This window comes from Scardinius erythrophthalmus, assembly GCF_964197995.2.
Source record: "Scardinius erythrophthalmus genome assembly, chromosome: 25".
NCBI classification, from domain to species: domain Eukaryota; kingdom Metazoa; phylum Chordata; class Actinopteri; order Cypriniformes; family Leuciscidae; genus Scardinius; species Scardinius erythrophthalmus.
Genome location: NC_138245.1, coordinates 27758838 through 27779033, shown reverse-complemented (window position 1 = coordinate 27779033; position 20196 = coordinate 27758838). Strand labels below are relative to the sequence as shown.

Here is a 20196-nt window from a genome sequence, read left to right as displayed (position 1 = left end):
GCTTTGCTGGGTTCTTTAACCTTTTTCATGTTATTCAGCCACACAGGAAATATCTCAGGTGTCAAAAAAGGCTTCAAACCATATTTAACTTCTGATCTCTTGCTCTCTGTGCTGGTTCGATCTCTTTTTATCTGATATTTTAAGTCACATCACCAACAACCTACTGTATTGCTTACATATTTACACAAAGAAACACCCAGTAGTTCCTTTTGTGCTTAAAACAGCTTAATTTGCTCTTGAATCCCATTCATACAGCTTCATAATTGTGGGTAATGGGATATTGCACCATTCATCAAAAAGAAAAGCATCCAGTTCTTGGGAAGGATGAAGGAAGTGAAATCTAGCCCATTATCTGACCATACAGAACATCATTAGGCATAAATATTCCCTTGAGATGCTGCCTGTACCATTAGAAACCAACCACCATGTTTCACAGTCAGCAATAGACATTGTGGGTTGAACTATCCTCAGGCTTCCTTTAACACAAACCCGTTCAAATGGAAAACAAGGTGAAAGATGAACCAACAGACCATATGACTTGCTCAGATGTCCAGATAATTTTCCGGTTACATCAGACCAGGTTATCCATCTTTGTAAGATGGCCTTGAGTGCACCCGGTTTCTGAATGGCAGCACAGTTTATAAGACTCTTTGTGAAGCTCGCCACACACAGCAATATGAAGTATACATCCATCCATGTCAGGGAATGCTGGCTTATAAATGTTCCTCATTGTCACAGTGCAATCTGTTGTCATTTGACATTTTCCGTTGTTGTTTTGACAATGTTTGTTGACCCCTGACAAAATGTTTTAAAAGTGCCACTGCTGCTACAAATAACTAGATGTTTTATTTGTGAATAACTGATCGCCAGCACACATTACATGAGATGGTTCAGATCAATCATGAGTTCAATCAAAAGAGAACTCCAAACTCTGGATAAACAGTTAGAGGTTTGCTATATCCACACCCGTTTTATCTTCTTCCTCTCTCTTAGATTGAAAACCTTCAGGAGCAGCTGAGGGATAAAGATAAACAGCTCGGGAATCTAAAGGACAGAGTGAAGTCTCTCCAGACGGACTCCAGCAACACTGATACTGCCCTCGCCACGCTAGAGGAAGCTCTGTCTGAGAAGGTACCAAAAACACGGCTGGAAATGAAAATGTAGACCAGAACCACATAAAATCAGAGCTGCCTCAAGTATGCTGATTTTAGTTTTTTGAAGAGCCCTTTTGGAAATCTCTCCAAAATTATGCAAATTATGCAAATCAGGAAAAATAAAATAAAAACATAGTCAAAAAGTCTATTTAGTATAGCACAATTCCTCCGCATTCAGGTCAGATTTGAGTGCTCGATTGTAAAGGATGCCACAATCTGGTATACTTTTCTGGGACTGTGCAGCATTGCTTCAACTTTACAGTAGGGGTTGAACAACTTCAGATTTTTTTATCTGTCGACATTTATCTGATTGAAGTCGAATCGACGTCGACTAGTTGCTGATGACGTCATTAATGAACAAATAAGCCTGAACCTCGAGCTGAGACTCGAACGCGGGTTGCCTTGTGCACAGCTTTTGCATATTACACAGCGCTCCTACATAACAGCTTATTTTTATCAGTTCTTTTGTCAGTGGGTCTTTATATTTCTCACAGATTTCTGATCGTTCTAAATCAGATGAAGATAAAGTAGCACAATAAAGATTACATTTATATGAATGCATTAGTGTGAGAGAGAGCGATTGCCTGTGAATTAATTCTGCCGGGCAGCATCTCTCTACTTTTAGTGAAGCTGTGGGTTTTAGTTACTAAGAAACTAAATATGTTAGTGTGTATGCAAAACAGTAAGCCATGATCAGCGACAAGTCGACGTCAAGCTTGGCAGAGCATTAAAGTCGACTAGTCTGTGCAGCCCCTACTTCACAGCAAGTTTTAGCGAATTTGTCCCCTAATCTGAGAAGAATGAAGACATATACAGACATTTATTGATAAACCATGAGTGTTAGGGTAGTATAAATAGTTTTAGCATGCTGAATTATCCGTGAGTGCAGGTGCAATGTGTTTCTGTCACAGGAGCGAATTATTGAGCGCCTGAAAGAGCAAAGAGAGAGGGAAGACCGAGAGAGACTAGACGAGGTGGACTCATATAAAAAAGAGAATAAAGACCTGAAAGAGAAGGTGAACACCTTACAGCTGGAGTTAACGGAGAAAGAGGTACGTCAGAGAATGCATGCATGACTGTTAGTGTTGTGTTTCTTTGAGATTTTGGTCAGACTGTCAGCTCTGGTCTCGTCTTTCCTCTTCCTCCAGTCAAGTCTCATAGATTTAAAAGAACACGCCTCCTCGCTGGCCTCATCAGGTCTTAAGAAAGACTCCAAACTCAAGTCTCTTGAGATCGCAATCGAGCAGAAGAAAGAGGAATGCAATAAACTGGAGACACAGTTACAAAAGGTATGATTTTCCTTCTGACATCTTGATAATTTGATATTTGCATATTTTAAGATTATCTGTCAGCATCGGCCGTTAACTGCCGATGGCCTTTAATCACTTCAATAAAAGTGATTGTTCCCGAATCGACTCCAGAATCGTGTCGACTCCAGAATCAACCGACAACTTTGTCAATAGATAATGCACATTTTAGTTTCCAAATATTTGAAGTGAATAAATATGATTTAAAATAAGAAAACAAATATGTTTTGGGTGTTTAAATTTAGCACAATATATTTTACTACCTTTCGAAAGTTTGGGGTCTGTAGATTTTTTTTAAAGAAAGTAATACTTTTATTCAGCAAGGATACATTAATTTGATCCAACTGACTTTTACATTGTTAAATCGCTGGTTTGAACTTTCTTTTTATTAAAGAACCCTGAAAAAATGTATCACATTTCAATAAAAATATTAAGCAACACAATTGTTTTCAACATTGATAATAACAAGAAATGTTTCTTGAGCAGCGAATCAGCATATTAGAATGATTTCTGAAGGATCATGTGACACAATTTTATTTAACTTTATTTACATTTTTTGTAATATATTAAAATATAAAAATGTATTTCATATTGTAATAATATTTCAAAATATGACTATTTTTCTGTATTTTTGATCAAATGGTGAGCATAAGAGACTTCTTTCAAAAACATTTGAAATTCTTTCCAATCTCACACGTTTGAACGGTACTGCATATTTAATCAGTATAACAATCTTACTGAAAAGTGATTTTCAGCAGTTCACATGACGAATGTCAAAAATTCCATTTGATTATTGAAAGTCCAGAATTTAACATAATATGTGACATGATAACATTTATTTGTTTTAGAAATCCCAGAAGTTTATTCTAAAGTTGTATTTTAAATGAATCCTAGATTTTCAATGTGGTCTCTCTATTCTGGCATTATATTCTCCATCCTGCTCTAGGAGCATCTACTTTTTAAAGATCCATATCAGTCAACCACTAATCACTATACCACTGGAATTACGTTCAATGAATTAGCCAGTTGTTTCATTGAATGTGTTTTCTGCATCAGCTTAATGGTCACTCATTTTAGAGGGCATCATGGGAACTTTATTGAAGTATTGATAAGATGTTGCTGTCTTTGTCTGATTTCTCCTATCTGACAGCAGCTGTGTCTCAAAACCTAGCGAACCGCAAGCCTAAATGGCATTTTTGGGTTAACAGAGTTAAAATGTTTAGAATGTCACTGATGATCAGAACCGCTGTCTAGGTCGGCAGTTCACTCCGATTTGAGACTCAGCTGGCTTCTTTTTGTTCTTATGTTGCTCTCTGGTTACTTATATTCTCCTGTGTAGAACATTATCATTAACCTGAAAGAAGAGCTAATGATAAAGCTTGTGCTGTTTTACTGGGTCCCTTCATACTCCTCCTCCTCCTCATTTCCCATGATTCCCTCCTTTGCAATGTAGCAAGCAGAGCAGCTGTTCAGTCAAATGAACAATCCCGTAAGTGTCTCTCTGGATCTGTACTAGGACATGTTGAAAGCATGAGGACACTACACACTTAGTTTCTTTAACTTCAAATTTAACTTCTAAAGGTCTAGAAGGAATTCAACCCTGCTGGCTTAGAGAGCAGTAGTTGTAATTTATGATCTGATGAACTTTAAGGTTCATCCTGTGATACAGGAACAAATATGTATAATATAAACAGCCATTTTTGGAGGTTTTTGTTGTTGTAGTACCAATAGAGGCCTGCAGGATTAAGCATATAGATATATATATATATATGTAGATATATATATGTTCATTTAGTGTTTTTATCATATGGAGACCGAATCAACGGGATGAAACAGAATTCTAAGGCATTCTGTGAAACATGTTCAGAATGTTTAAAAACTGTATTGTTTCCTCATGCTTCCAGTATTTACTAATCTGTTTCCTTGTAGTTAATACTCAGATACTTGAACACGCATAAACACATTGCAAAGAATCTTACCACTGAACCATGGAGCTAAAATCCACATTTGCATGTTGCTTTGCATGTTCCTCTGTCTTGTGTGTTTAATTCCTCTCATGTCATGTGATCATTTTAAGAATCTGGAGTGTCAGCTTTGATTTACTGCCTTTGTGACAACTTTTGGTTTTATGGCCACATTATCTTGGATTATACTGTATATGCTGTCGCTTTCTTTAATTTAGTTTTTTATGCGATCAGTGTTGGGTGTAATTAATTACTAATCTAATTACTGTAATTGAATTACTTTTCCCTTGAAAAAATAAAGTAAGGTGTTACTCTTAATTTTTCTGTAATTTAATAACAGTTACTTCTGATGTAATTGCATTAAATACTGTATCAAACAATTCTATGTAAAACAATAGTGGATTTAACATCAACATTTAATGGTAAAATTTATGCTTTTAATGTAACCTTCTTCCTTTACACAATTTGGTTAGTTCTAAAATAATTGATGCAATTGTATAGTGTTTATTTGAAAGAATCGAAAGTGCAGTTCCGTGTCTGTCCCTGTATTGTTCAACTCAAGGTTGATATGGGATTTAGAAAGTGATTAGTAATAAGTAATCCAATACTTTTTAGAGAAAGTAATGAGTACAGTAATCTAATTACTCTGTTGAAGATGTAATTAGTAGCTAGTAATTAATTACTTTTTTTAGAGTAACTTACCCAACACTCTATGTGATCCATTGTGCCTTCATTTTAAACATGCTGATGTAAACTGTGTTTTAGATTGCTTGTAGTGTTTTACAAACTAAGCAAGGCTGCGTTTAAATATTGCAAAGGAAATTATGCATAATTGCAACTTTGTCGGTTCTATAGTTTTTAACTACAGTTTGACTGCGACAAGCCAAATAAGCACATTTAATCTTTGGAGTTTTTGCATTTAAAGCTTGGCTGTATCTGCTTTGTGAAGCCCTAAGACGCCTCTAGTCTGGCTTACGTGTTGGCATTCAGAATTGGGAATGTTTCTTCATGCATTGATTTTGATTGGCTGAGGCTGTGTTTTTTTAACTGGTTTCTATGGCGATGCCTTCCCATGATCCGCATACAGAAGGCCCACGAGGTGGAGGTGCAGCAAAGCTCACGTGGGAACCCAGAGTATGTGGACCGGGTCAAACTTCTGGAGAAGGAGGTGTCCTACTACAAAGAGGAGTCCGGCAAAGCCCAGAATGAGGTCGAGAGGTTACTGGAGATTCTGAGAGAGGTGGAGACGGAGAAAAATGACAAGGATAAGAAGATTGCAGAACTGGAGAGGTGAGGACCCTTTTTTACTTCCCAATGCTTTTGGAAGGGTGAGGTTGAACATTTAAGTCACATCAAACATTTGGACACACTTGACTGAATTTGCTTTTGCATTCTTATGATCTTAAAAACATTTTGATCTAAATACTTATACATATTTAAAATAAATGAGTTGACCGGATAGTAAAATATGCATGCATTTCTTAACTCTATTAACATTTTAATTAAAGTTTTTATTTTTCACAAAAGTGTCTTCCAATACGGTTTAAACTGCATCCCAAGATGCACCTCCCGTGAAGAGCTGGAAATCAGACAAAGAAGAAATTTGAGATATAATATGAAATATAAGATATTTGCTTTGTTTAAAGTTGCAACAGTCTTTTATTCCCTAATGTGATGTATATCCAGTTGAATGAAAAAATGTAGGGCTGGACTTGATTTTGTCGTTTGGGAATTGATTGGATGGTTGTGGTTTGCTATTGGTGGATCTCATGTGAGTGACAGGTTGCCCCGCCCTCACGGCAGTAAACACATCATAAGAGAAGAGATGTCGCTGCAAGAGGGAGGAAACGTTATTTTGATTAAAGATTACGAGAACACATGAATTAAAAAAATGATGTGCACGGATAAATCAATTTATAATAAATACTACAAAATTCCATAAAAACGAATAAGAATCTGCAATTTTGATTTCATGGTCACTTTAATAGTCACTACATAACTCACATACTGTACTTCAATTTGTGTTTTTCCATAGTTTCAGACTCTTAAAGGTAGGGTAGGCAATTTTCGGAGCGGCTAGCAATAGCAAGCTAGCTTTGAAAGCATAAGATCCCACCATCATTTCAGAGCGTCTACAAAGCCACGCCTCCTTCAAAATACATGAACGGCAAGGGAGCAAACAAAAGCGTCATGACTACCTCACGTCTCAAAGCACATAACATTACTATAATAATGAACATAAACAACTTAAAGAACACTGACCTGTACCACGTGACTGCTGCAGATTAATTTCAGCGTTGATAGTGTTGCCATTGAAATGCATAAATTTGAGTCATGAACCGCTGCGACTCCAAGTATAATGTCAGAGGTTTCCATCTCTTCCAAATTACAGTAGTGCGTGAACGCAGCATAAGCTTGTTGTCTTGGTTCAGGAGGAACTGTAACAGGCGGCTGCTGTTACTGTTGCAGTGCTCAGTGACTGACGCCTGTCAAACTAATAGTATGAAACTGACGTTTTGATGACGTGAGATGTCTGCCTGGAAATATGAAAATACGTACACTGTCAGGCAGGTAGAACAATGTATCATTGCATTCGGACCAAATGCAATGATTGGATGAACATTTTTTGGTCCTTTAACATTCCACAGACAATAAATTTAGACTACTTAGCTTAGTGATTGCTAGCAGGATGTGAAAAAAATTCTGCAACAAATCACCTACCCTGCCTTTAATGATTTTACTCTTATTCTAAAATGTTGAAAGTAGTAAAAAATAAACAATGAATAAATGTGTTTTAACGTTTCCCTGGTAATGTAAATATAAGATTTAACACGCTGAAACATATTTATGAAGTTTGCACAAGTTTCATAAAGCAGCATCAGGACTGATCTCTCGTTTTGCCGTTATCTCGGGCCTTGACAGCATCAGTTGATGCTGCTAAATATACAATTCTGCAGGGATATGACATCAAAATGCTGATGTCAAAGGCTGTTTTGTTACTGATGCGGTACAAACCGCGCTGTACTCTCAGAGCTGCCGTCAATAATGCAGCTCCTACAGGGGAAATATGATGATGATTGCAAATATTTATGCTGTTTCCTGGAATCATGCATTCATGAGGTCATCAGCATTCTTTGCGTTTCTGACATGTTCTGAATATTGATATCGAGCTTGTTTAGTGGTTGTGAATTGCCTCTCTTCATACGCTGTGACGACTGCTATTCCCGACAAATCTATGTGTGTTTTGGCATGTTCATGTACAACTGCCTCCGTATCTCTTCTTTTAAATTATTCAATTTAGTTGAGTAGTTCATTTAAGACATCAGGTCCATGCTACTCCTGTGTGTTCAGGTTGTACATCATCCTAAATGGCCGTTCACACTAGCAGCAATTTGAAAATGGCCATAAATCATTGACACAACAAAGTTGAGTAAGGTTACATTTCATGCAAATAAGCAAGCAGTAATACAATGTGCTGACTACCAGTGAAAGTGATATTTTACGCATAAATATATAACAATAAAATATGTATTGAAATATGTATTAAAATATGTAAAAAATATAAAAAAATATATAAAATAACAAAAAATTACTTCATATTTTCTAATATAATATTTAATTAATGTTTGAATATATATATATATATATATATATATATATATATATATATAGATGCACTTTTAATGATCTTGTTTACAATAGCCTATAAATTATGCAGTGCTGCAATCGATATACAAACTTTTTTTCATTATTAAAAAGCAATAAAAATCACTGTCAGTGTGAACAGCCTTTATAATAGTTTTGGCCATCAGACAGTAAGTTCAGTTCCTCATAGGTTCTTCAGCTCTGGCTCAAAGTCTTGTTGCTTTTTCTCAGTTGACGCTCATGCTCGAGTTTTAATGTGGTTTGATTAACCATGTGTGTTTCTTTTTTTTCTTTTTTTTTTTTTTTTTTACCGTCTCGCCAACTCTTTCTCTTTCTCTGTTCTGTCTTTCGGTCTTTCTCTTTTTCCGACCTCCTTCTCTTCCTCCTGTTCCTCCATTATCCTTCGTCTTCTGTCATAAAACACTCATTTCTTGTCATCTATCTATCTATCTATCTATCTATCTATCTATCTATCTATCTATCTATCTATCTATCTATCTATCTATCTATCTATCTATCTATCTATCTATCTATCTATCTATCTATCTATCTATCTATCTGTCCGTCTGTCTGTCGTTCTATCTATCTATCTGTCCGTCCGTCTGTCTGTCGTTCTATCATTCTTCCTTCTTCATTCATGTTACCTCCATCCATAACCTCATAACTCATACGTCCTTGACTCTGGCCCAGCCCCCCTCCCCCCGCTGCCCGCCCCTCGCCCCGCCCTGGTGGCAGAGCCCCCTCTGAGCCTCCCCCCTCTGTGTCCGCTGCCCCCCAGCAGATTGGGGGCATGATGTGGGACTTCCTGGGAAAGTGAGTGCTCTGTCCTGGCACCACGGCTCGGCTGCATTTATCTGTGTGGCTGTTTGACACCTTGATGTCCCTGTTGCACAGCTGTCTCTCATTCACTGGTTTTTCTATCAAAGGAAAGGATGGTTTTATTCCTTATAATGTTGTAAATATGTGCCAGATTGCATTGATGTAAAAATCAGTGGACTGAGACAGCTCCGAAAATAAGATGTGTGTATAATGTGTTTTGTGGTTGTGTATGCCATTTCTTGTGCATGTATTGGGCTCTCTTCTAAACTCTAGTGAGATGCCTCACTGTATACGTAGGCAGCATCCTAAGTAAGTTGCTCACAATTGCCATCTTGATCTCGTCACAGTGTATTCTGGGACTGGTCAAAAGTTTGTGGTCAGTAAGATTTTTTTTTTTTTTTTTTAAAGAAATTCATCGTTTTTATTCAGCAAGGACCCATTACATTGATCAAAATGACAGTAAAGACATTTGATTGTGTAACAAAAGATTTATTTTTCAAATCAATTCTGTTCTTTTAAACTTTATTCATCATAGAATCCTGAAAAAAAATGGATCATGGTTTCCACAAAAATGTTAAGTAGCACAATTGTTTTCAGCAGTGAAAATAAGAAATGTTTCTTGAGCAGCAAATCAGCATAGAACGATTTCTGAAGCATCATGTGACACAGAAGACTGCAGTAATGATGCTGAAAATTCAGCTTTGCATCACAGGAATAAATTATATTTAAAAAAATATTAACATAGAAAACAATTATTTTAAATAGTAATAATATTTCATAATATTACAGTTTTTACTGTATTTTTTATCAAATAAATTTAGTCTTGGTGAGCGTAAGAGACTTTTCCAAAAAATCTTACCAACCCCAAACTTTTGAATAAAGGATACATTTAATGCTTCCTTAGATTTTGGCCAAAATGACATACCTTATTACATATATATATATATATATATATATATATATATATATATATATATATATATATATATATATATATATATATATATATATATATATATATATATATATATATATATATATATATATTGCTGTCTACAGTTTTTTTGGAACATGTTATGAGCACACCTATACTGCCTAAAATATGTTGCCTAGGTAGGCATCTCACTCGGCTTTGGAACAGAGCTTATGTGTACATCAACCAGAGTGCACGTTTTCCTTTTTATCATTATATCTGTTCTATAATGTGTTTTTGTGCAGTGGATATAGAATTTGCAATATCTCACAGTTTTAATCAAAATGGTTCCTCTGTTTCAGCAGCACAAAACTTTTTTTTTTTCACATTGTGTCAGATGTGTGATAACTGCACACTTGATATATCTGTGGTGTTGATGTTGGCATGGCAACAAGTTAATGTGTAGTCATACTTTGAAAATGCACCAAGATTAAAGGGATGGTTCACCTAAAAAAATTATAAAAAAATTTACTCACCCTCATGTCATCAAGCTGAAGGAGAAGTTGTTTACACATATCAAGTCAAGTCAAGTCACCTTTATTTATATAGCGCTTTATACAATATTGTTTAAAAGCAACTTTACAGTGACAAAAGGGGGGGGGGGGGTCTTTTGAAGTGGATTTGTGTAAGAAATAAATTCAATTTGAGTCATTATTTACTGAAAATTAATGATGAAGCTATATTGTACACGAAAAGTACATGAAATTGTACATGAAAGTGAGTAAATGACAGTATTTTTTTTATTTGTAGGTTAACTATTCTTGAAATTAGACTTCAAAAGTGTTTTATCTTTTATCTTGGTGTATTTTATTCCACCCTGCTTATGTGACATGTTAATATGTTCTGCATTTGTTACTCTATTTTGCACACACACGCTTCTGTGATCTCTGTGCTTGCTGCTTGGTGTTGCTGGCATACGAGGGCTTTGGCAAGGAGCGGAGCCCCGTTTCCTGACCCTTGAACCCCCATTTCACACGCTGATCTGCATCCCTTCTCCTCTTTCTGCTTCCTAACATCATCTCTCCTCCCTTCGCTCTCACTCTTCTGAATGATCCACCCTCCTCAGCCTGCCAAATTCCCCCCAAACCGGCCGTCTCACTGTCCTGCATGAGACGTTGGCCGGCATTGCAGGCCCTGTTGTGCTCTGTGAATGAGCTGGGTACCTTAGGTAGGGTCTGGTGTTCCTCAAGTAGGTTTGCACCCTCATGCCTGAGCGCTCTTGCCCCGTTTGCCCCCCCCCCCCGCGATCCCTCACTGCGGCTCGGCTGGTTGAGCTGCTGCATGTTGGCACTCTCACGGGCCCCTGCAGATCTGGACTCAGTGGTTAACCACTGACAGTGATGGTTTGAGATGATAGTGTCTTGCATCCTGTCTTGTTGATCTTATAGGAGCCCTTTTAAACCACCCTTAGTTTCTCACTTGACTCTTTCCAGCTGTTTTCTGCTTCGTTTCATAGAATTCTAAAGTTGTATTTATCCTTTCCTTCCTGTTTGCTGTGTTGTGGCTTCTCTTCCTTCCTGTTCCTGCCCTTCCTGCATCCTTCCTCCCTCTTCTTCCTCCACCACCAGTCTTGCTCCCAGGTAAGTTGGGTGTTCCTCAGGTGTCCACCCTCCCTTCTGAGCAATAACCAAGCGTGTTTCGTTCATGTGATAATAACTGAATCGTGTTTCTCGCAGTTGCATATAGTGTGTTGTTGTCATGATTATGTGTTTAGACACTTAAGACGCACTTTAAAAAGTCTGAATGTTACATAATTAAGTATCAAACCAAATGGCATTTGCAAAAAAGTAATGACTGTTAAGCGGAGCTCAAGTAGAGCTCTCTTTTTCCCCCCAATATAAATATGAAAACATTCTTAAATCAAGATTCATTACTTGAGAAGCAAAATGACATAAGTAATAAATACATTTATCTGAAAAAAGTATCAAAATTAAGTTTATTAATTTTTTATTAATTACAAAATTAAAATTAAGAGACTTAATTTTTTTATTACACCACTTGCAGCTATTTTTTTCTAATAAAAAATTAAGTCTAAAAAATAAAAATTCTTCTGTCATCATTTACTCATCTTCATGTCATTCCAAACCTGTAAGACTTTCTTCTGTGGAACACAAAAGAACAATATTTTGAAGAATGTTGGTAACCAAACAGTTTCAGTATAAAAAAAAAATAATTCAATGGCTACCGAAACTGTTTGGTTACCAACATTCTTCAAAATATCTTTATTTTTTTCTTCTTCTTTTTTCTTTTTTTTTTGTATTCTGCAAAAGAAATACAGGTTTGGAAGGACATGAGGGTGAGTAAATATTGACAGAATTTTTATTTTTGGGTGAACTATCCCTTTAATTTCTTAAGTTATTTTGCTTCTCAAGTAAATGTATCTTGACTTTTACTGGAAAACAAGACAAAAATACTGAGTAAGAAAATATTTTTTTACTTTTTTCAGGCCAACGTGTCAGAATTGTTAACATCTTCTCAATATGATAATTCATTGAGATCATTGTATCTTTATTGGTTAAATGGTGATTTGTGATTGCTATAAAATTAAACTATTCAGGTGACACACTGTATGCTTTTTAAGGCAAACCAAGGATCAAAATAAAAAAGGCCCAGGCATCAAGCTTGGCCCTCAGATGGACAAGAAAGGCCCTGGTAACATCTTGCAAGACCAGCGCAAGGATAATCCAATGGACAACCCAAAGGTGTGTGTGAGATTTATACCTGTGTGAATGGATGATGCCTTTATATTTCCTTAGAAAAACAAAAGGTTTTCTCATCATTTTCCTGCTCACGTTTTTTCTTCATTTCACAGATGGAGGAGCTGATGAATGTTTTGGAGAAGACGAGGCAGGAGTTGGATGCCACCAAGCAGCGTCTGTCCTCCACCCAACAGTCTCTTTCTGAGAGAGACGGCCATCTGACCAACCTCCGACAGGAGCGCAGAAAACAGCTCGAGGAGATCTTGGAGATGAAGTAGGAATCCTTGCGATCAGACTCTTGTTTCTTCTAACAACAAGATCTTAAATATTTGATGCCTAAAATGTCCTTTAGTGTACATGCATACATATCTCAGACTGTCTGTTCCTCTCAGACAACAGGCTTTGCTCGCTGCTATCAGTGAGAAGGATGCTAACATTGCTTTGCTGGAGCTGTCCTCCTCCAATAAGAAGAAGACACAAGAGGAAGTGCTGGCCCTGAAAAGAGAGAAGGACAGACTGATGCATCAGCTCAAACAACAGGTCAGTGAATTTATGCACGCAAATGCCCTTTTAATAACACATAGTATTAAGACAGTTTGGAGATCATCAATTTATCATAGAGCTGCACGGATATTGAAATCCTGTCTGATGCTGACAAGTGGATAATTATTTTCATTTTATGGCCAATAAATGTTAAATGGGTGATATTATAGAACTATAATGTACTGTGTTTGTTTTTACCCAATAAAAATTAATATTGTGCATGTTACAAGTGAATTTAGGCATCACACCATTAAATTGTATTGTATGGGAAATGAATATTCATTTTGAAATCTTCTACAATATATTGAGATATCAAGATTAATGCATATTGCAAGGATTGTGATTTAATTAAATGGTAACACTTTACAATAAGGTTTCATTTGTTGACATTAGTTAACTAACATGAAATATGAATGAACAATAATTTACTCTATTTATTAATCTTAGTTAATGTTAATTTCAACATTTACTAAAACATTAAAATCAAAAGTTGTATTTGTCAACAGATTAATGCACTGTGAACTAACATGAACAAACAGTGAACATCTGTATTTTTAATTAACTAACATAAATTAATAAATACAGTAACAAATGTATTGCTCATTGTTAGTTCATAGGTTAATGTTAACAAATGAGACCTTATTGTAAAGTGTTACCAATTAAATAAATATATGCCCTGACGTTCCTGTATTTTTTTATATTACAATATATATTGCAGAAAAACAAAATATCACAATGTCAGGTTTTTTAACCCAATATTATGCAGCTTTAACATATAATATACAGTGCATCAGAAAGTATTCACAGCGCTTCACTTTTCCCACATTGTTATGTTACAGCCTTATTCCAAAATGGATTAAATTCATTTTCCTCAATTCTACAAACAATACCCCATAATGACAATGTGAAAGAAGTTGTTCAAAATCTTTGCCAATTTATTAAAAATAAAAGACGAAAATATCACATGTACATAAGTATTCACAGCCTTTGCCATGACACTCAAAATTAAGTCAATACTTCGGCACCAATTACAGCCTCAAGTCTTTTGAGTATGACGCCACAAGCTTGGCACATCTATTTCGTGGCAGTTTCTCCCATTCTTCTTTGCAGAACCTCTCAAACTCCATCAGGTTGGATGGGGAGTGTCGGTGCGCAGTCATTTTCAGATCTCTCCAGAGATGTTCAATCGGGTTCAAGTCTGGGCTCTGGCTGGGCCACTCAAGGACATTCACAGAGTTGTCCCGTAGCCTCTCCTTTGTTATCTTGGCTGTGTGCTTAGGGTTGTTGTCCTTTTGGAAGATGAACCGTCGCCCCAGTCTGAGGTCCAGAGTGCTCTGGATCAAGTTTTCATCAAGGATGATTAAACTTTCCCTCGATCCTGACTAGTCTCCCAGTTCCTGCTGCTGAAAAACATCCCCACGGCATGATGCTGCCACCACCAGGCTTCACTGTAGGGATGGTATTGGCCAGGTGATGAGCAGTGCCTAGTTTCCTCCAGACATGACGCTTGCCATTCAGGCCAAATAGTTCAATCTTTGTTTCATCAGACCAGAGAATTTTGTTTCTCATAGTCTGAGAGTCCTTCAGGTGCCTTTTGGCAAACTCCAGGCGGCGTGTCATGTGCCTTTTATTGAGGGGTGGCTTCCGTCTGGCCACTCTACCATACAGGCCTGATTGGTGGAGTGCTGCAGAGATGGTTGTTCTTCTGGAAGTTTCTCCTCTCTCCACAGAGAAACGCTGGAGCTCTGTCAGAGTGACCATCCCAGAGTCAGAGTGACCACTGAATTTACCACAGGTGGACTCCAATCAAGTTGTAGAAACAGGATGATCAGTGGAAACAGGATGCACCTGAGCTCAATTGTGACCCTGGATCATAAAACCAGTCAGTCACAAGTAGCACTGGTATATTTGTGGCAATAGCCAACAATACATTGTATGGGACAAAATTATCGATTTTTCTTTTAAAAATCATTAGGATATTAAGTAAAGATCATGTTCCATGAAGATATTTTGAAAATTTCCTACCGTAAATATATAAAACATTTATTTTTGTGAGTGAATTCAGCACTGGCGAACATAAATGGACAACTTTAAAGGCGATTTTCTCAATGTTTAAATTTTTTTGCAGCCTCATATTCTAGATTTTCAAATAGTTGTATCTTGGCCAAATATCCTATCCTATCATAACAAACCATGCATCAATGGAAAGCTTTTTTACCCAGCTTATTGATGTATAAATCTCAAATTGACCCATGTGACTGGTTTTGTGGTCCAGGGTCACAATTTTGAGTGTCATGGCAAAGGTTGTGAATACTTATGTACATGTACACTTTTAGAGGGATGTTCTGCCAACATTAATTGTGGCCATACCAACTTTGCTGGTTGGGAATGGATGAAAGAAATAATTAGAATATCTTCTGTTCTTCCTTAGAAGGCATTATTGACTCCTGGAAATTGTGTCAAAGCAAACCGATTACATTTGGACAAGCTGTTTAGAGATGTTTTTTTTCCATTCCATGATCAGTTAATGGGTATATGCTGTTTGTGTCTTACTCTCTTTTCTCTATCCATTTTAGACACAGAGCAGGATGAAACTGATTACCGACAACTACGAGGATGATCATTACCACCCTCACGCTCCACCTCCCCACATGCAGCCTCAACCCCTTCATCCTCAACCCCAACCCCAGCCTCCGTACCCACAGGCCCAGCACCCGCACACACAGGCCCAGCACCCGCACCCACAGGCCCAGCACCCACACCCACAGGCCCAGCACCAACAGGCCCAGCACCCGCACCCACAGGCCCAGCACCCACAGACCCAACACCCACACCCACAGACCCAGCACCCGCATCCACAGGCCCAGCACCCACAGGCCCAGCACCCGCACCAGCCTCCTTACCCACATGCGCCCCATCCCCAACACCCGCAGCCTCCTCCCCACCACCAACAACACCCGCAGCAGCCCCCCCAGCCTCAATACCCTCACCCGCAACACCCCCAGCACCCACAACCACCTGGCCCACACCCGCACCAGCCCAGACCTCAACCGCCCCACCCTCAACACCCTCATCCCGGGGTCCCTCCACAGCAGCAGCATCCACACCCCCAGCACCCTCACGGACCACCGCCTCAGCAGGGCCCCCACCCTCAACCCATCCCACACCCACAGCAGCACCCCCATCACCCCCAACACCCCGGCCAACAGGGCCCACACCCTCGACACCCTCCGCCACACCATCGGGGTCCAGGCCGTGGACCGCCTCATCCCGGACACCGACCCGCCCCAGACCAGGTCGGTAACTCATCTATCTTTATATTGAAATGATTTTGTTTCTATTTTAATATTAGTGTATGTTGTATGTTTTGGTCATTTTGTTATGCGGTAATGTCTCCCATTAGCATCAAGATGTTAGGTCTGGCAACTCACCATTGTCAGGGCTCAATCCCAGGGGCGGGATAAACAGCTGTCTTTCAAATTCGCTCTGCATGCAATAGGATAGCGCTACAACCAACCAGAGCGTTTTCCCAACAGCGGAGCTAGTTGATAGATTAAACTATGAACACATCTTCCTGTTTTAAGAATGACTTAAGTGCCGTTCTTTGTTCTTTTCTCAAAGAAAAGCTTAACTCCAGGTCCTCCAGAGTCGTGGCCAAAGCCGATTTGAAAGACCGCTGTTCGCCAGCAGCAGCGCTTCTTTGCTTTCAAGTTGCAGGGAATTCACGCGGAACCGTCACAACTCTGTCATCATTATGTAAAGCCCGCCCACCGACTCTATACACGATTTGATTGGCATGACTAGAGTTTGGTTTTTCCAGCTCGAAAGTCAACGGAGAGTTGCTAGACTACACTGGCTGCAAAATAAATTTTGCTGCCGCTAGGGTGCGTCTAGATTTCTAGGCTAGTCTTCCATAGTTCACTTTAGACATTGTACTATAAGTAACTTTACAACTACCATGCCAACTCAGTCATTAGAGTATTAGCAGACTGTCTGCTTAATATCTGCTAACACTTTATTTTGACATTTTACTGACTGTAAGTAACTTTGCAAGTACGTGTCAACTTACTAACCCTAACACCTAACAGTCTACTAAGGCCACGTTCACACAGTAGCAGAATACGGTGAAGATTTGACAGATGAACTCGTGGCTCGATTGGACTCTTGTCGTGACAAAAGTGATAAAACTTTTTTTAGTTTTATGGATGTCGCCATCTTTGATATTACTTTTGTCATTGTCGCTTTGTTTACTAATAAGAGAATACGGGCTTGACTCCCATTGCACGGTCATACATGTACAGACAGTATTCGAGACGCTACTGTAAGTTGCTGTTTGAACGGGACATTTTTGAGACTCACACCTGTGAGTAAAATGAGGTTGTCAATCCCAAAAGCTGACTAATAGTAGCCTAATACTCTAATGAGAGAATAAAAAAATAACAAAATCAAATCACAATATATGATAGTATCATCACAGACCTAGATTAAGTTGGTCTTTTCAGTAGGCGATGGATCTCTATATAATCAACTGTACAAGTCACTCACTGTAAAACATTCAAGAAATGTACAACCTGCTCTTTCACCTTTAACTCATCTAATTCTCCTCATTTCATGCTGACCTCTGGATATATGTTGGGCTCAAAGGATGATGAAGAAGGAATTTGGGCATAACCATACCAAAGCTATGATGATGTTTTTTGGGGGTGAGATATTGATGATTGATGTCAGTTTTCTGGTTTAAAGTGAGTTTTTGTGGATAAAGTGATTTGTGATGTTTTTTCTTATTATGTTCCTCCTTATGTTCTCAGACAATTCAGTCACTAATGGAGGAGCACAGCCATGCCATACAGATGAAATTCTACATTGTTCACTTGGCCAGTCTTTATCTACACATAGATTCACTCTTTTAGATGGGGCCATTTATTTCCATGCATTAAGGAAAGAGGCGGAGCATTAGTGTGAGTGGGAGGGCCAACGCTGGAGAAGACCACCTGAGCAGGTAAATACTATCAACAGAACTTCTAACTGTGTCTGTCTGAAATAAAATCATTTCATTTACAAATTTCATATACATTTTTTTTATAATTAATATTTCCATTCAGCCAAGGGCACATTCAGTTGATTAAAAAAGACAGCACAAATGTTTCAAACATTTATAATAATAAATGTTTCTTGAGCAGAAAATCAGCATATTATAGAATGATTTCTGAAGGATCATGTGACACTGAAGACTGGAGTAATGATGCTGAAAATTCAGTTTTACATCACAGGAAACATTACATTTTAAAATATATGAATTAATAAATAAGAATATTTCGCAATATTACTGTTTTGTTAGCTTTTACTGTATTATTTAATCAAATAAATGCATCCTTGGTGAGCATAAGAGACATTATCTTAAAGATAATTATTCCATTTTGTTGTTTTTATTTCAGATGATTAAAAAAAGTATAAATGGAAGTCTGGACTGAACAAACACAGTCACTTCCTGGTGCAGCCCTTTTTCTAAAGACATTTGCCTTGAAGACTATCAATGCTCAAATCAAAACGAGACACTGCAGCTGCTCCTTGTTGTCTGGTTTCCACATGCGACCAGTGCATGAATCCAGCTGGCCCCTCCCCTTCTCCACATTGCCCCGCCCACTCGGATCTAGCTCCACCTCTTCAATGAGGCAACAAGTCAGCTTGCACTCATTCAAGCCTTGACTCTTGTCAGTCATTTCTCTGCTTTTTATGTGAAAATCCAATGTAAAATAATACCATCTTATTAACTTAATTTTTAACCTTTTTTTTTTACTATCACATCTGCATTTGCAGTTGAAATCTTAAAAGGGCAACTGTTGCCTGCCTTCAATTGTTTAAGTTTTATTATATGTGCTATACATATATGAACTTAGGTTTGAATATGCATGTAATTTCTCTGTGCCACGTTCAGCCTCCATTGTTGGTTCTTTAGTGAATATTGGACCTTATAGAGGTGGTATCTGTCACGTCTTTAGAGTTACCTCAGTTGACCCTCAGAGGTAGTCTACTCTATGCAGAGTTCATATTTCGTTCTCTCACCAATTATAACGCACATAACATACACCATGCTAACCAGAATTTGCCCTTTCTTTTTGCTTGTGCTCCACTCCAAACCCCAAGCCCGGTTTGCGTGTTAGCTCTCATGCACCTATGCACCTCCACCCCTTACAACAGGGAACGTTTCTTATGGTGCTTTAACTGGTGCTCAGGCCCAAAAGAGATGGAGACATCCATGGCTACAATCATTTCGGACATCAACTGATCTGTAACACTACATCCATGGCGCCATCATACGAGTTCTTCGGAAGATAATTGAGATGGTTTCCCAAGAAACTGCTACTACAGGTTGTAGTTGTTTGTCCCACAAAATGAATTTTGTCAAGATGTCCGTTGACAAGGCCAGTCCAACCTGAGTGTCCCATAAAGGGAATGACCTTCCTCCTTTAATGAACCGTCCCACCAGGTACTGGCGGAGCTACCGCAGATTTTACGTAACGTCTCAACATGGTGGCGAGTGCCTATTTATAAATAGATAGTAGATATATAGATAGAGATATACTAGCTAAATAAAGTGGGTCTACTGTGGTCAGACTATTGTGTCAGAAATCAAAGGAAACTTCTTTTCCGGTGTGTTTGAGTTGTGTGTGTTATCGTTGTCTGTTTGGCCCTCGCACTGCTCTTGTTACAAGATCTCGGCACTGGAGTCTGTGCAACAAAAAGGTCTTTTGCTGAACGTTTGCCGAATCTAGTTTCTTGATCTTCAGCTAGACAAAGTGTTGTATAGAATATGTTGCACCTCACAAAAAGAACAAAAAAAAAATAAACGGCAATGAGTTCTTGAAAAAAACTCAGCTCAAGCGCACTTGAGGGTAAAGCTGCATTCATGCTGAAAGCAAACAGCAGTCTTTTATTTGGCGAATTTTATCTCTGTCAGTGTGAAGGCACCTTAAAGGGATAGCTCACCCAAAAATACAAATTCTGTCATCATTTACTCACCCTCATGTTGTTCCAAACCTCTATGACTTTCCTCAGTGGAACACAAAACTGAACAGTTTCGGTTCCCATTGA

At 38.2% G+C, this 20196-nt stretch overlaps 1 protein-coding gene across 1 annotated transcript in view; it reads left to right on the top strand.

Moving 5' to 3' along the window:
- erc2 (ELKS/RAB6-interacting/CAST family member 2) overlaps window positions 1–19929 on the top strand; it is a gene marked incomplete at its 5' end in the record, with an annotated part of 47037 nt that extends 27108 nt beyond the window's left edge. Inside the window, 11 exons of the mRNA XM_081357697.1 lie at window positions 994–1131; window positions 2066–2206; window positions 2303–2443; window positions 5513–5715; window positions 12444–12564; window positions 12675–12835; window positions 12954–13101; window positions 15681–16400; window positions 17749–17807; window positions 17913–18103; window positions 18540–19929. Coding sequence (XP_081213823.1) covers window positions 994–1131; window positions 2066–2206; window positions 2303–2443; window positions 5513–5715; window positions 12444–12564; window positions 12675–12835; window positions 12954–13101; window positions 15681–16400; window positions 17749–17775 — 1800 coding nt within the window. The 3' untranslated portion in view covers window positions 17776–17807; window positions 17913–18103; window positions 18540–19929. The remainder of the gene's footprint in view (window positions 1–993; window positions 1132–2065; window positions 2207–2302; window positions 2444–5512; window positions 5716–12443; window positions 12565–12674; window positions 12836–12953; window positions 13102–15680; window positions 16401–17748; window positions 17808–17912; window positions 18104–18539) is intronic.
- Between the last annotated feature and the right edge of the window lie 267 nt (window positions 19930–20196).